A 13,065-nucleotide genomic window follows, 5' to 3' on the forward strand; every position below is an offset into this window, starting at 1 on the left:
AAATATCATGTATCCCAATTGTTTAATCGAAATTCTGCGATTATTCTCACAGTTTTTTGAAATATCACATGTATCTCATAATATTACTATTTATAGCATATTTATTTATTACCCTAAAAAGTTTTATTGAATCAAATATAACCCTTTTCATATTTTTAAGTTGATTTTATCATTAAAAAATATATGAAATGTCCATACTGCCTTAATCAGATTTTTATTTATATTTCATTTATAATAAAAAATATCTCCATTTATTTTTCATTTTATTAAAAAAAAAATCTCATTCATATCTTATGTTGAGCTTGGATATTGTCCGGCGGCCGAAAAAGTGATGACGATGAACTTGAAAATTTTTGGATTTTTTCGGAGAAGAAGAAATAAATTTGTGAAATGCGTTTGTGTTGATACGACTTCCTTTCCATCTCCACCATAATTTTTTATTTTTTTTTCTCTGAAAATAATGAAGCGGCAGGTTTTCATTTATATTTTTAGTGAAATGAAAAATAAATAAGTGATCTCATTTAGAGTATTATGGACAAGGATGGATCCAATGTAGCTCCAAGAGGGGCTCAATCCCCCCTCAATTTTTTTTTTTACACTTTATATATGTTCTTAAAAAAAATTACATTTTTTAATTACCTTGAAAATTTATAAACTAGCCCCCCTATTTTTTTTCAAATTAATCCTCCCGAAGTTCGCTTTTGGCTCCGTCTCTGATTATGGATATTTTACAATTTAAATAAGTTAAAAGTCAATAAAAAATTAATTTAAGGGTATTTGATATATAAATTAATCTTAGGGTATAAACATGTGCTACAAATAATAATTTAAAATGATACATGTGATATTTATAAAATTGTAGAAATATTTTATATAAAACACAGAAGATCGATATTTTATATATTTTTTTAACAACGGTTGTAGTTTGAACTTTGCGTCGACGTAAATGTGTAGAACTAACTAAAGGTTCCTTTAAGAAAATCTACTCGTTCATTTCCTATTCTAAGTTATATATATAAGTCTCGTTTCATTTTGAAGAAAAAAAGTAATGATCCATGTGAACTAACGTTGGAAAATTAATTTGAAGCAATGATGACGTGGTAAGACTTTGTGTGCTCCAAGTATTTTTTTAGCCTTCCAACCTCCGCATTTATCAACAACAACCGTACAAGTGAACCGGGGAAAAAAACATTATGAAACTTTCAATAATAATAATAATAATGATTAGAAGAAGAAGAAGAGGAAGAAAATAAACAATTATTTTCCCAGGAATACTTCCCGTCAAATCTTTTCACTAGAAGTAAGAGTAGTCCACCCTAATATAATTAAAGTATGAACAATTAGTAGTCAATAAAAAAATATGAACATAACTAAAGTATGAACAATCAGCGTCGTCCTAAGGGAAACAAAATTAAATCAAAACTCTAATACGTAGCATTTTAGTGCTAAGAATTATAAGGAGCTAACACATTCCAAAATAAATAAATAAATCTCCAGGTTTTCTCCAACGCATCAATAACATACATCGCCCCTCAAAGATCGTGCTATTCTTTTTCGTTATTGAAATGCTAATAGCCAAATGGGTGCATATATTTTCTCTAACACTCTGGCTATATTATCAAACGAAACCTGTACACGTAATTCAAACATCGTATTCAGGCTTTCATTTTTGTACGGAGCTAGCGACTTTTCTCTTCGTAATTATTGTGTTCTAACTACCAACGAAATAAATTCCATGGTCCAGCTCCAACTGTCCAGCCATGGAACGAAACCTCTCAGCAACGACCTAAAAGCTATCGTTGACTCGATCACTACATTCAGATATTCAACCACATACAACTACTCTTTGGTTATAAAACAATTCTAATGATCTCTTCACTGGTCAAAAAACCCCAAGCCGTGAAATCCCATGCACCGATCATCAACAATGGATGGAAAGTTGTTCGAAGGCGCAGAATCCGGAGAGTTGACCGAGACCGACGTGAAGTTGGAGAAGCAAGTGACGGGTCTCAAGAAAGACACCGTCCTCCACGTGGCGGTCGGATCCGAGAACGAAAGGTTAGCGAAGCTTCTCTTGACGCCCGACTCCGGTGGAAAAACGCCGCTGCACGCGGCGGTGAGGAACCGGAACGTCGAGAGGGTCAAGAGCCTCCTGGAGAGACGTGCTGACGTGGAGGACGGCGGAGAGATCACGGTGCTACTGCAGGCGCGAGACACTGACGCCGGAGACACGGCGCTCCACGTCGCCGTCCGCCACGGTTTCGATGACGTGGCGAAGCTGCTTCTCGAGGCCGGCGCGGACAGGCAGGCCGGGCTTCTAAACTTCGCCGGCGAGTCGCCGGTTTTCCTCGCCGTCGAAGTAGGGTTCTTCCACATTGCAGAGCTCATCATCGACAAATGCAGTTGTTCCGTTGATGAGACACTCTTCGATGGACCCAACGGCATGAATGCTCTACACGCCGCCGTGATTCAGACCCACAACGGTATATATATATATATATATATATATATATATATATATATATATTGATTTTTGGTTTTTATACACTATAATTTAATTAGTTTTCTCTTCAACTTTGGCTTTGTCTTTGGATGAGTTTGACTTTCAAGAATAAGGTTTTTGTTGGTCAGAGTAATGGTGTTGTCGAAAAAAATAGGCTTTCTAATTGATTTATTTTAATTTTATAGTGAATACTGCAATCGATAAGGTTCACATGTTATTATGCAGCAAGAACGTCGGAGCTTCATGTGCAAGATCTATCGCTTGAGGATTTGAGAAAATTAGCCAGAAGCCTCGTTTTTCACGTTGCAGAATGTTTGCAATGGTTTTCCAAGAAATCAGAAACAGGTAAACTTTTAGGCATTAAATGAATATTTTTATATAGATGAATAGTAGTTACAGTTCAATAATTTTTTTTTGAAAAAATAGAGTATGGGAGCTTTAAATCACAAATTATAAACGAATTTGGGAGTTTTAAATCATAAATTATAAACGGATTTTTTTAATGATTAAAGTAAAATACGTGACAGTAAAATTATTAAATAAGTAATATGAGATAGCTGTTTAGCTATTCTATTGAATAAAAAAATTATACAACTACTACTTAAAGAACAATCAATAAAGCAAGCCATAGAGCAAGTAGTAAAAGAGTAAAGTACACAAAAAATTAGTTATCTAGTTAGGTGATGTATAAAACATTTATTCTGTGGGCTAGTGCATATATAGAAATTAAACCAATTTTACTATGAGTCAAACTCGCAGACTTTCTCCTTATAGTCATCTCCCCTGGTTCTTAATTTATTGCAATCAAAACTCTTATTAGATCATGATCAGATCTCTCTATTCTACACGACTCTTTGATCATTTCACCAAAATAAATGTACACACACAATCAACTCTCTATCAGTACGTACGATTCAAAACTAAAATATAAAGTGATTTTTTTTTTTTTTTTTTTTTGATAAAAACCTGGATCACCAGGAAGAGCTTCATTGAGGCATATCAGCCAAAACACAATCAACAAGTTCTGGAGGAACACACTCCTCCCACACACACTCTGACAGAAGAGAGAGAGCCTTTTTAGCAAGACCATGAGCAACAACGTTACAGACTCGAGAATGAAAAAGGAAACGACACGACACAAACCCAGATAAGGTATTCTTGATAGCCGTAGTTACCATCCCAGCCTCCGTGCACCACCTACCCTCGTGACTGATGAGAGAGACGGCTTTCGCGCAGTCCGACTGAATCTCGACGTGATTAATGCCCCGATCCCGGGCAAACTCTAGGCCTCGAAGGATCGCCACCAACTCAGCAGTGAGAGGCGAGAATCCCCGGTCCATGGGATACGCGAAGGAAGCCATAACCCCTCCGGAGGAAGAGCGGGCTACTCCCCCCACCCCGCATCTATACGTCGTCGTCGAGATCGCGGCGTCCACTGAAATGGCCACAGACCCCGTGGGAGGGGGGACCCACCTGGGCCGGCCTGTGACCTGCAAAGAGCTAGGGGGCTTCGGCGAGCGATTGTTCGACGCGTTCCGGAACTCTTCGAGGTAATTTGTGGACCAGTTGAGAAGATCCATTAAATTCCTTTCCTTTCCGTTGTGCAAATCATCATTCCGGCGGTTCCACGAACTCCACGTCAGTACCACAAAGGCTTCAAAGTTAGGCGCCGAGAGGCCGGCTTTCATACGGATGAGGAGGTCGATGATATCGCCGGAGAAGTTGGCCTTGATGTCCGCCCACCAGCCCGTAGCCTTCCAAAGGGGGGAGATCTTCCTACACCCCCACAGAGCATGGAAGGTGTCTTCGCACTCCGCTCCGCACCGTCGACACCCTTGATCGATGGGCATTCCGTGTCTCACCAGATTACCTCCAGTGGGAATCCAGCCCCGAGCCACCCTCCACAAAAATAAACGAATCTTAGGGGGGAGTTTGAGTTTCCATATGCCCTCCCACCATTTACCCGTCTCTCCGGGGTTCGACGTCTCAGCGGTAGGAAGAAGGTCGCTAATGGCACGGTACCCGCTTTTCACAGAGTACTCGCCGTCCTCCGAAAAATGCCAACATAGCTTGTCTTCATCGGATCCTAAACCATCGGGAAGCTTAAGGATTTCCCTCACATCATCCTCCTCGCACCAATCCCGAATAAGCTCGACGTTCCAAGCTCCCCAAGGGAATTTAAGACTTGCCACCGGGATCCCCGGCGGAACCATATTGCTCACCCGAAGCTTGAAGTTACCGGGCCGGGGAAGCCACTTGCCGGATCGCGCCTCGACCGAGTCACCCCTCCCAATCAGCCAGCGCGAGCCTATCTCAATGACTTCACGGCCCCAAAGCAGCCCATTCCATAGGCTCGACGCATGGGAGGAGGTAGAGGCCTCTAGGATCGATGTTGTCGGGAAGTAGGAAGCCTTGAGGACTCTAGCACCCAAAGAGGACGGGACTCGAAGGATTCGCCAAACGGACTTAGCCAAAAGAGCTTGGTTGAAGCGTTCAAGATTTTTAAAACCGAGTCCCCCCCGAGCTTTCTTCTCACACAACCTCTCCCACGTCCCCCAATGCATCTTTCTTTTCTCATCATCACTCCCCCACCAAAAAAACGCTGCCATCCGATGAAGCTCCGTAATGAGGGACTTGGGGAGTTTGAAGCATTGCATAACATAAGTTGGGATTGCTTGGAGGATGGCTTTGATGACAATCTCTTTCCCGGCTAAGGAGAAAAAGAAGCCTTTCCATCCCTTAACTTTCTTCCAAACTCGCTCCTTGAGAAACCGAAAAATTGCCGCCTTGCTTCGCCCCATCGTCATAGGGAGCCCAAGGTACCGCTCGTGGGCCTCCGTTTCGACCACCCCAAGAGCCCGAGCAACATCGGCTCTCGGGCCCGGCTTCACCTTCTTACCGAAACTAACTTCCGACTTCTCATAGTTAACCACTTGACCCGAGGCTCTCGCATACGTTTCAAGGCACCTCTTGACCTCCCTCGCTTCTTGAGTCGTGGCCTTGAAGAAGATTAGGCTGTCGTCGGCGAAAAAGAGATGGGATACTCTAAACCCCGGGGAGCCAAAGCGGATACCGTTAATCGACCCCAAATCTTCCGCCCGACGGAGGAGGGCCGAGAGGCCTTCGGAGCAAAAGAGGAAGAGGAAGGGGGAGAGCGGATCCCCTTGGCGAAGCCCCCGTTGCGGAGTGATGTTATCCTTATACTCTCCGTTGAACACGAGTATAAGGTATAGATGATTCGGGATTGATATATTAGTACGTTTTTTTACCGTCAATTATTTGCGTGTTATCTACAGCAACAAATGCTATCTATTAAATGTACTAATATATTGCATATATCCAATCCCGAATCATCTATACTCTATATATTTTGAATGAAATAAATAAGGTTCACATGTTATGCAGCAAAAATTTCAAAAGAGCAAGTCCCGAAATTGACGGCAGAGAATTTGCCAAACTTGCCCAGAAGTCTTCTTTGGGGAAAATGGCCGTTTTCCAGTAAACCGGAGGAAGGTAACACTAGCTTTGGCATTAACTCAAATTACTATAATACCTCCCACACCACACCCACAGTAGTAGTTCTTCTAACTTTTTTTTTCTTAATTACTTGACAAAATGGACTAAACAGGGATGATCAAAAATACTGAAGAGCTACTGAAGCTAATTCTAAAAAAAGGAGAAGAGAGCCAAAAACTGGATCAACTCATACAGAAACAAGACAATACTCTAAAGTGGACCCCTCTCCACTTCGCGGCTCATTTGGGACACGTGGAGGCCACAGAACTCATCCTCAACCACCAACGCCACAGCCGCCTCATCATCGGGGACGTCGAGGGAATGTCGCCCATCCACGTGGCAGCCAGGGAAGGCCACGTGGGAGTGGTGAAGGAGATCGTCCGTCTGAGCCCACAGGCCTGCGACGATGTGGACAGCAAGGGCCGGAATTTCCTCCACGTGGCGGTGCTCCACGGGAAGCTGGGAGTGGTACGGTACGTCCTCGCGACGCCTTTGATCGAGCATTTGGTGAACGCTGCGGACGCGGAGGGTAACACGCCGCTCCACCTGGCTATGAGCCTGGGCCGAGGCAGGATGATGAAGGTGCTCGTCAATGATGAGAAGCTCGTCGACAAGAGGGCTAAGAATCGCCGAGGTCTAAAACCTATCGACATTCTTCAATCCAATACAGATGTTGGATTATTCGTCAAGGTCACTCTTAAACCTCTTTTGCATGCCCTTGATCAAGGTTTGAGTTACCGGGATAACCGATGAGTTTTCGTGCATTATAACGAATCCCGGTAGCAAAATATACCTATTTATCATGCTGGTACCGATAGAGAATCCCGCGATGCAAAAAAGCGGTCTGACCTAACATAGTTAAAATCTTCATGAAAATTGGATTTTATCGCAATTATAGATAAAAATATAAATAAAATAAAAATAAAAAATTATTTTATATTTATTCATCATGGAAAATCTATCGCGTTTGTTTTTGGAATATCCATGGTAAACCCTTGCGGTAAGGGATATACCCATAAAATATGAATTTCGACACGGTAACGATAAATGGTAACTCAAACCATGCCTTTGATTAATGGACAATTTTTCGTTAAATAAAATTTTACAATTTTATGTGTTTTCAGCCAAATAAAAAATAAATAAATAGAAAGAATTCAAATTATTTTTTAAAAAAGGTATTATAATGGTATTTTGACAATTATTTGAATTCTAAATTAAATTCATTTATGATATCCAATAATTAAATAGACTTGAAACCAAGTACATACTACGTATTACTTCATACTCTTTTGTATCCAAATATATGAGACCCTTTTCTGTGACAAGAGAAATAGGGCAGAAGAAGATCATATATCATTCGGAACTGAGATAAACTAAGTCATTTGCCAAAGAAAAAAAAAAGGATTACTTATTATTATTGATTAGGCCAGGCCATATTGATTGACGATGAAATTAATCAGGGATCGTTTGTTTGTGTTTCAGGCGTGGTTTACGAAGAAGCTGGAGCAGCAAGGAGGGAAAGAAAGTCTCCAATATATGGTGGAGAGACTGGAACAGGAAAAGGTTAAGATCAATCGCTCAGAACAAAAATCACAGCCACCATTATCATCAGACAAGGCCAGCAAGGCGGCGAGGCTGAAGGAGATCTCGAGCACACACCTATTCGTGGCGACGCTGATCGCGACGGTGACGTTCACGGCGGCGTTCACGGTCCCCGGAGGTTACAACGGAGAGCACGGCAAAGCGGTGATGTGGGAGAGGCCGTACTTCACTGCGTTCGCGGTGGCGGACTCGGCGGCGTTCTTCTGCGCCGCCGCGGCGGTGCTGCTCAACTTCTTCATGTCGGCTGAGCAGAACTACCATCTGCTTCTTCGGTTTGCTAAAGTAGCCGCGCTTTTCATTTACTTTTCGCTCTTTGCTACGCTCGTCGCTTTCACTTCGGGCCTCAGAGTCGTGATGCCGGCCGAGTCTCACCTCGCCGACTACACGCTTGTTTCGGGGGTTTTCTTTGTGTCTCTCTTCTTCATTGGCTTTTTGTAGCTTCACTATTGCTTGCTTGCTTTGATTTGTAATACTTTACTCCTCTTATTCCCTATAAAGTGGAATCTAGGATAAATAAAAAGGGGATGGGTTTCTTTGAGTGAAAAGTTTGTAGTCTATGTTAGATAACATAGATTGGCTTCCTAGGGTTCCAAACTTGCTTGTTTGTTGAAGTTTAAAAGATATTGAGTGTAATAAATTAAATATACAAAAAATTGGCTACGAAAGCCACCTAAACTATAGGAATTGTAAATTAGCCAACCTTTGGTAAATAATTTGTAAATAGCCAACTTGCATACGTGGCAGCTTATTAACTGCCTAAAATATATGTTTGGTTGTGTTAAATAAGGCTTTTATTAATTTGTTAATAAATTTACTTGGTTATTTACAAGAAATTAACCAAAAGTGGGCTATATCTCAATCCACTATATCCGTGTGGCTATATAACTTAATAACCCTTAAATATATAGTGTACGATGTAATAACGAAATAGTGGTATATTTGCTTTGAAAGAAGTTTCGTTTATATAGGTGCTAATAGTAAATAAAATAAACATATAAAATAATTGCTAATTTTTTTCTTAGTTTCATACACGTCAGTATGTAATAAAAGTGGGACATGGAAGTGATTTTGCTGGAGATCGACCGGAACTCATTTGAAAAAAATTGAGGGAAAAAAGTTTTCAGAAATAATATGAGAGAAAATATATAATTAAAAGCGAGATTAAATGAATTAGTAGTCTTGTAGAGCTTCTTAGAATTTCAGGGAAAAAAGATTTAAGGAATTATAGTAGTTTTTTCCGACAATCTTGTAGAATTTTCTGTCACAAATGTATCGTATATACGTGCAAATTCCATGCTCGTTCGTTCTTTTTTCCGTGTAGTTAGAGAAGTCTTTCGTCACGTTCGAACAAAAAATATCTTGTTGCATGGAAAATAAGTCTTTCGTCAAATTCCAAGCGTCCTTCTCAGTGTCTAAGTGTAGAGTCTTGTCTCATGTTGAAGACAAGTGTGTGTGTGCGAATGCTTGGAAAATTCGAACCCATTGAAAATTCGTAAGCATGTGGGCTCTGCAAGGTACCTTTATCAAGTCAACTACAAAGTCGTCATGGAAAAAACATCGAAAATATCAGTAAACGACAAAAAAAACAAAAAAGAATTTCGTGGCCATTTAGTAACAGTGTGCTTCGTACTTGACAACGACGACAAAGCAGCTTCATTAATTTAATCTCTCAACAGCGCCGGCGAGTCGCCGCTGTTCCTCGCCGTCGAGAGAGGTTTCCTCGAAATTATGATGTTCATCATTGAAAAATGCAATTATTCAGCCTGCCCGACGCTCTTCGATGGACCCAAGGGCATAAATGCTCTACACGCCGCCGTAGTTCAGTCCGTCAAGGGTGTGACTATTTGCTGAAAATTTAAAATTTTAGATATTATGCTAATTAATTAATTTCAAATGGTTATTTTCCCTAATTTTCCACTATTTATATTGTCTTTTATCACGTTACTATTCAAATTTTCTTCTCTCTTTTGGAATCGTAAATTTTCATATGCACGAATGACTTTATTTTGTTATATATATATATATATATATATATATAGAGAGAGAGAGAGAGAGAGAGAGAGAGAGAGATTGATTGATAAGGTTCACATGTTTTTATCTTTCAGAAAAAAAAAAATTCAATTTCATGCGCCATATTTGTGAATGCATGGAAAATAAGTCTTTCGTCAAATTAAGTGTGTGTGTGTGTGAATGCATGGAAAATTCGAACCCATTGAAAATTCGTAAGCATGTGGGCTCTGCAAGGTGCCTTTATCAAGTCAACTACAAAGTCGTCATGGAAAAAACATCGAAAATATCAGTAAACAACAAAAAAAAAAAACAAAAAAGAATTTCGTGGCCATTTAGTAACAGTGTGCTTCGTACTTGACAACGACGACAAAGCAGCTTCATTAATTTAATCTCTCAACAACGTTGTTTATTATTTTAGTCTATAAACATCTTTATTTTATAACTTTTATTTAAAATCATTAATTAAAAAAATAAAGAGATATATATTTGTAAAAAGTTTGAAAATTCAAGATATCAGAAGAACTGAAGTAGTATGTATGTATATATATATATATATATATATATATATATATATATATATATATATATATATATGTGCAACTCCTCAAGAGTGTCCTATCAAGTGTGAACTACAAAAGCCCATGTTCAAAAAACAGAAGAAAAAAACTAAGAACCCAGTTGTGAAAGATCACTCTAACAATGAATCGAGAGGTGTTCGAATCCGCAGAATCCGGGGACTTTAGCAGCGTAATAGAAGTATTAAATGGGTTGGAATTGGATACAGTAGTGACGCCCCACAAGAAGGACACGGTCCTCCACGTGGCGATCCGGTCGGGAAACAAGAACTTTGCGGAGCAGGCCATCGATCACTGCCCGAAGCTTGTAACCACGCCCAACTCCGGCGGCGAAACGCCTCTGCACGCGGCGGCGAGTACCGGCGAAGCCGAGATGGTCGGGCTCATCCTGGCGGCGATTGATGACGTGGAGGACAGCGGGGCGATGAGGAGGGCGTGTGCCAGTCACTCCGGCGACACGGCTCTGCACGTCGCCGTCCGGAAAGGCTTCACCGACGTGACGAAGTTGCTTCTTGAGGCGAATGTGGACGAGCAGCTTGGCCTCCTCAACAGCGCCGGCGAGTCGCCGCTGTTCCTCGCCGTCGAGAGAGGTTTCCTCGAAATTTTGATGTTCATCGTTGAAAAATGCAATTATTCAGCCTGCCCGACGCTCTTCGATGGACCCAAGGGCATAAATGCTCTACACGCCGCCGTAATTCAGTCCGTCAAGGGTGTGACTATTTGCTGAAAATTTAAAATTTTAGATATTATGCTAATTAATTAATTTCAAATGGTTATTTTCCCTAATTTTCCACTATTTATATTGTCTTTTATCACGTTACTATTCAAATTTTCTTCTCTCTTTTGGAATCGTAAATTATCATATGCACGAATGACTTTATTTTGTTATATATATATATATATATATATATATATAGAGAGAGAGAGAGAGAGAGAGAGAGATTGATTGATAAGGTTCACATGTTTTTATCTTTCCTGAAAAAATATATATTCAATTTCATGCGCCAGATTTGTCGCTACGGAGTTGGAAAGGCTCGGTGAAAGATTTCATTGACAGATTTTATTTCTCCCAAGTGAGTATAAGCTATTTAAGCATAGTAGTTTCGCCAGTGATTTTTTTGCTAGATACTACTTTGAGAAGCTTCGTCGTAAGGGTCGTCTGGCACAGACCATCAGGTAAATTTTTTGGCATTTATCTATAATACACCATACTAGCCTGCCCTTTTTAGTTGACAAATAAATAGACTTGAAATCAAGTACTTACTATGTGTAGAGATGGTAAAGGAGCTTCTACGAAATGCAGAAGAGACCCAAAATATGGATCTACTTCGTAAACAAGACGATATCCTTGGTTGGACACCTCTCCACTTCGCGGCTCATTTGGGACACGTGGAGGCCACAAAACTCATCCTCAGGTATCACCCGGACTGCCTCCTCATCCAAGACAGAAACGGAATGTGCCCCCTCCACGTGGCAGCCAGGGAAGGCCACGTCGGCGTGGTGAAGGAGATTGTCCTCGTGGGCCCACAGGCCTGCGACGCCGTGGACAGCAAAGGCCAGACAGCCCTCCACGTGGCGGTCCTCCATGAGAAGGTCAGAGTGGTTAGGTACTTCCTGGAGACGCGGAAGCTCGGGTTTTTGCTGAGCGCCGCCGATGCTGACGGCAGCACGGCCATGCATCTGGCTATGGGCGGCGAGCATTATCGGATCATAAAGATGCTCCTCGGAGATGCCAGGGTCGATCTGAGGGCTAAGAATCTCGCATGTCTCATGCCCATCGACATTCTCCGGTACAACACCAAAATCGATGAACTCGTCAAGGTCGCACTATTATTACCACACACATACAAAGATGTCTCATTGTTCATATTAGACTATTCATTCATGCTTTTGAAACGAGGGATTGTTGTGTTTCAGCATGAGCTTATGGCGGAACTGGAGAAGCTACAGATTCACCAGTCAATGGTGGAGAGAGTCGAGCACAGGCAAATATTATCGGCAGAGGAGGAAAGCAAGTCGGAGAGGGTGAAGAAGATCTCGAGCACACACCTACTTGTGGCGACCCTGATCGCGACGGTTACGTTCACGGCAGCGTTCACCATCCCCGGAGGGTTCGACGAGGATAGCGGAACGGCGGTGCTGTGGAATAATTTTGGGTTCCAGCTGTTTGTGGTGCTCGACTCATTAGCGTTCTTCTGCTCGGCCGCTGCAGTTATTATAAACTTATACATACCGTTGGAGAAGAACTATAATATGCTTCTCCACTTAGCCCATCGCGCGGCGATGTTAACGCAGATATCGCTCGCTATGATGGTCTGGGCATTCACTTATGGCTTGCAAGTCGTTCTGCCGGGCAACTTCAAACTCACTCTCTACTTGCTTATAGCAAGTATTATCGTTACGTTTATCCCAAACAGGATCCCCGCCGCTTAATAGATTATGGGGCCTAAAGCGAAAGTTCGAAATAGGGCCTTTAAATTTTTTTTAAACATGCAAATTTTATTCTTTTTTTTTTCTTAATTTTATTGTACTCCAATTACTAATTTTTACTGGTAGTATGCGCAATTATTCTTTATTTATATTTGCTAAGTAACCCAAACAAAAAATTATTGACAATATATAACAATCAGGAAAAAAAAATGTCTAATTGATATTTATAACGCAAACAACATAAATAATAAAGAAAAAAAACAATAATAAACAGAGAAATATAAATGATAATTACTTTTTTTTATATTTATTTGCACATAAGAGAGCCTAATTTGGAGAATATATATAGAAGAATTAATGGACTGCATATATGATTTTTATATAAGCAGAGCCGGCTCAACTAAATCGAAGGCCCTGGGCGAAGAAAAA

At 40.9% G+C, this 13,065-nt stretch overlaps 3 protein-coding genes across 3 annotated transcripts in view; all 3 read left to right on the top strand.

Moving 5' to 3' along the window:
* The window catches only part of FLK (RNA-binding KH domain-containing protein), an 84,149-nt gene that overhangs the window by 63,062 nt on the left and 8,022 nt on the right, over positions 1-13,065 (top strand). The gene's annotated exons all lie outside the window — the stretch shown is intronic.
* LOC149382346 (uncharacterized) lies at positions 1,808-12,639 on the top strand. Its single transcript, XM_089601483.1, has 9 exons — positions 1,808-2,483; positions 2,729-2,848; positions 5,909-6,016; positions 6,132-6,709; positions 7,502-8,048; positions 9,384-9,455; positions 11,161-11,382; positions 11,480-12,027; positions 12,124-12,639. Exons 1-9 carry the CDS (start codon positions 1,910-1,912, stop codon positions 12,637-12,639), a joined length of 3,285 nt encoding a protein of 1,094 aa, XP_089457609.1. The 5' UTR covers positions 1,808-1,909.
* LOC149382347 (protein ACCELERATED CELL DEATH 6-like) lies at positions 10,239-11,000 on the top strand. The gene has a single exon (XM_089629919.1). It carries the CDS (start codon positions 10,331-10,333, stop codon positions 10,931-10,933), a length of 603 nt encoding a protein of 200 aa, XP_089486045.1. The 5' UTR covers positions 10,239-10,330; the 3' UTR covers positions 10,934-11,000.

This window comes from Urtica dioica, chromosome 11 (assembly GCF_054948205.1).
Source record: "Urtica dioica subsp. dioica isolate 48M chromosome 11, U.dioica_male_clone48M_v1_H2, whole genome shotgun sequence".
In the NCBI taxonomy this organism is placed as follows: Eukaryota; Viridiplantae; Streptophyta; class Magnoliopsida; order Rosales; family Urticaceae; genus Urtica; species Urtica dioica.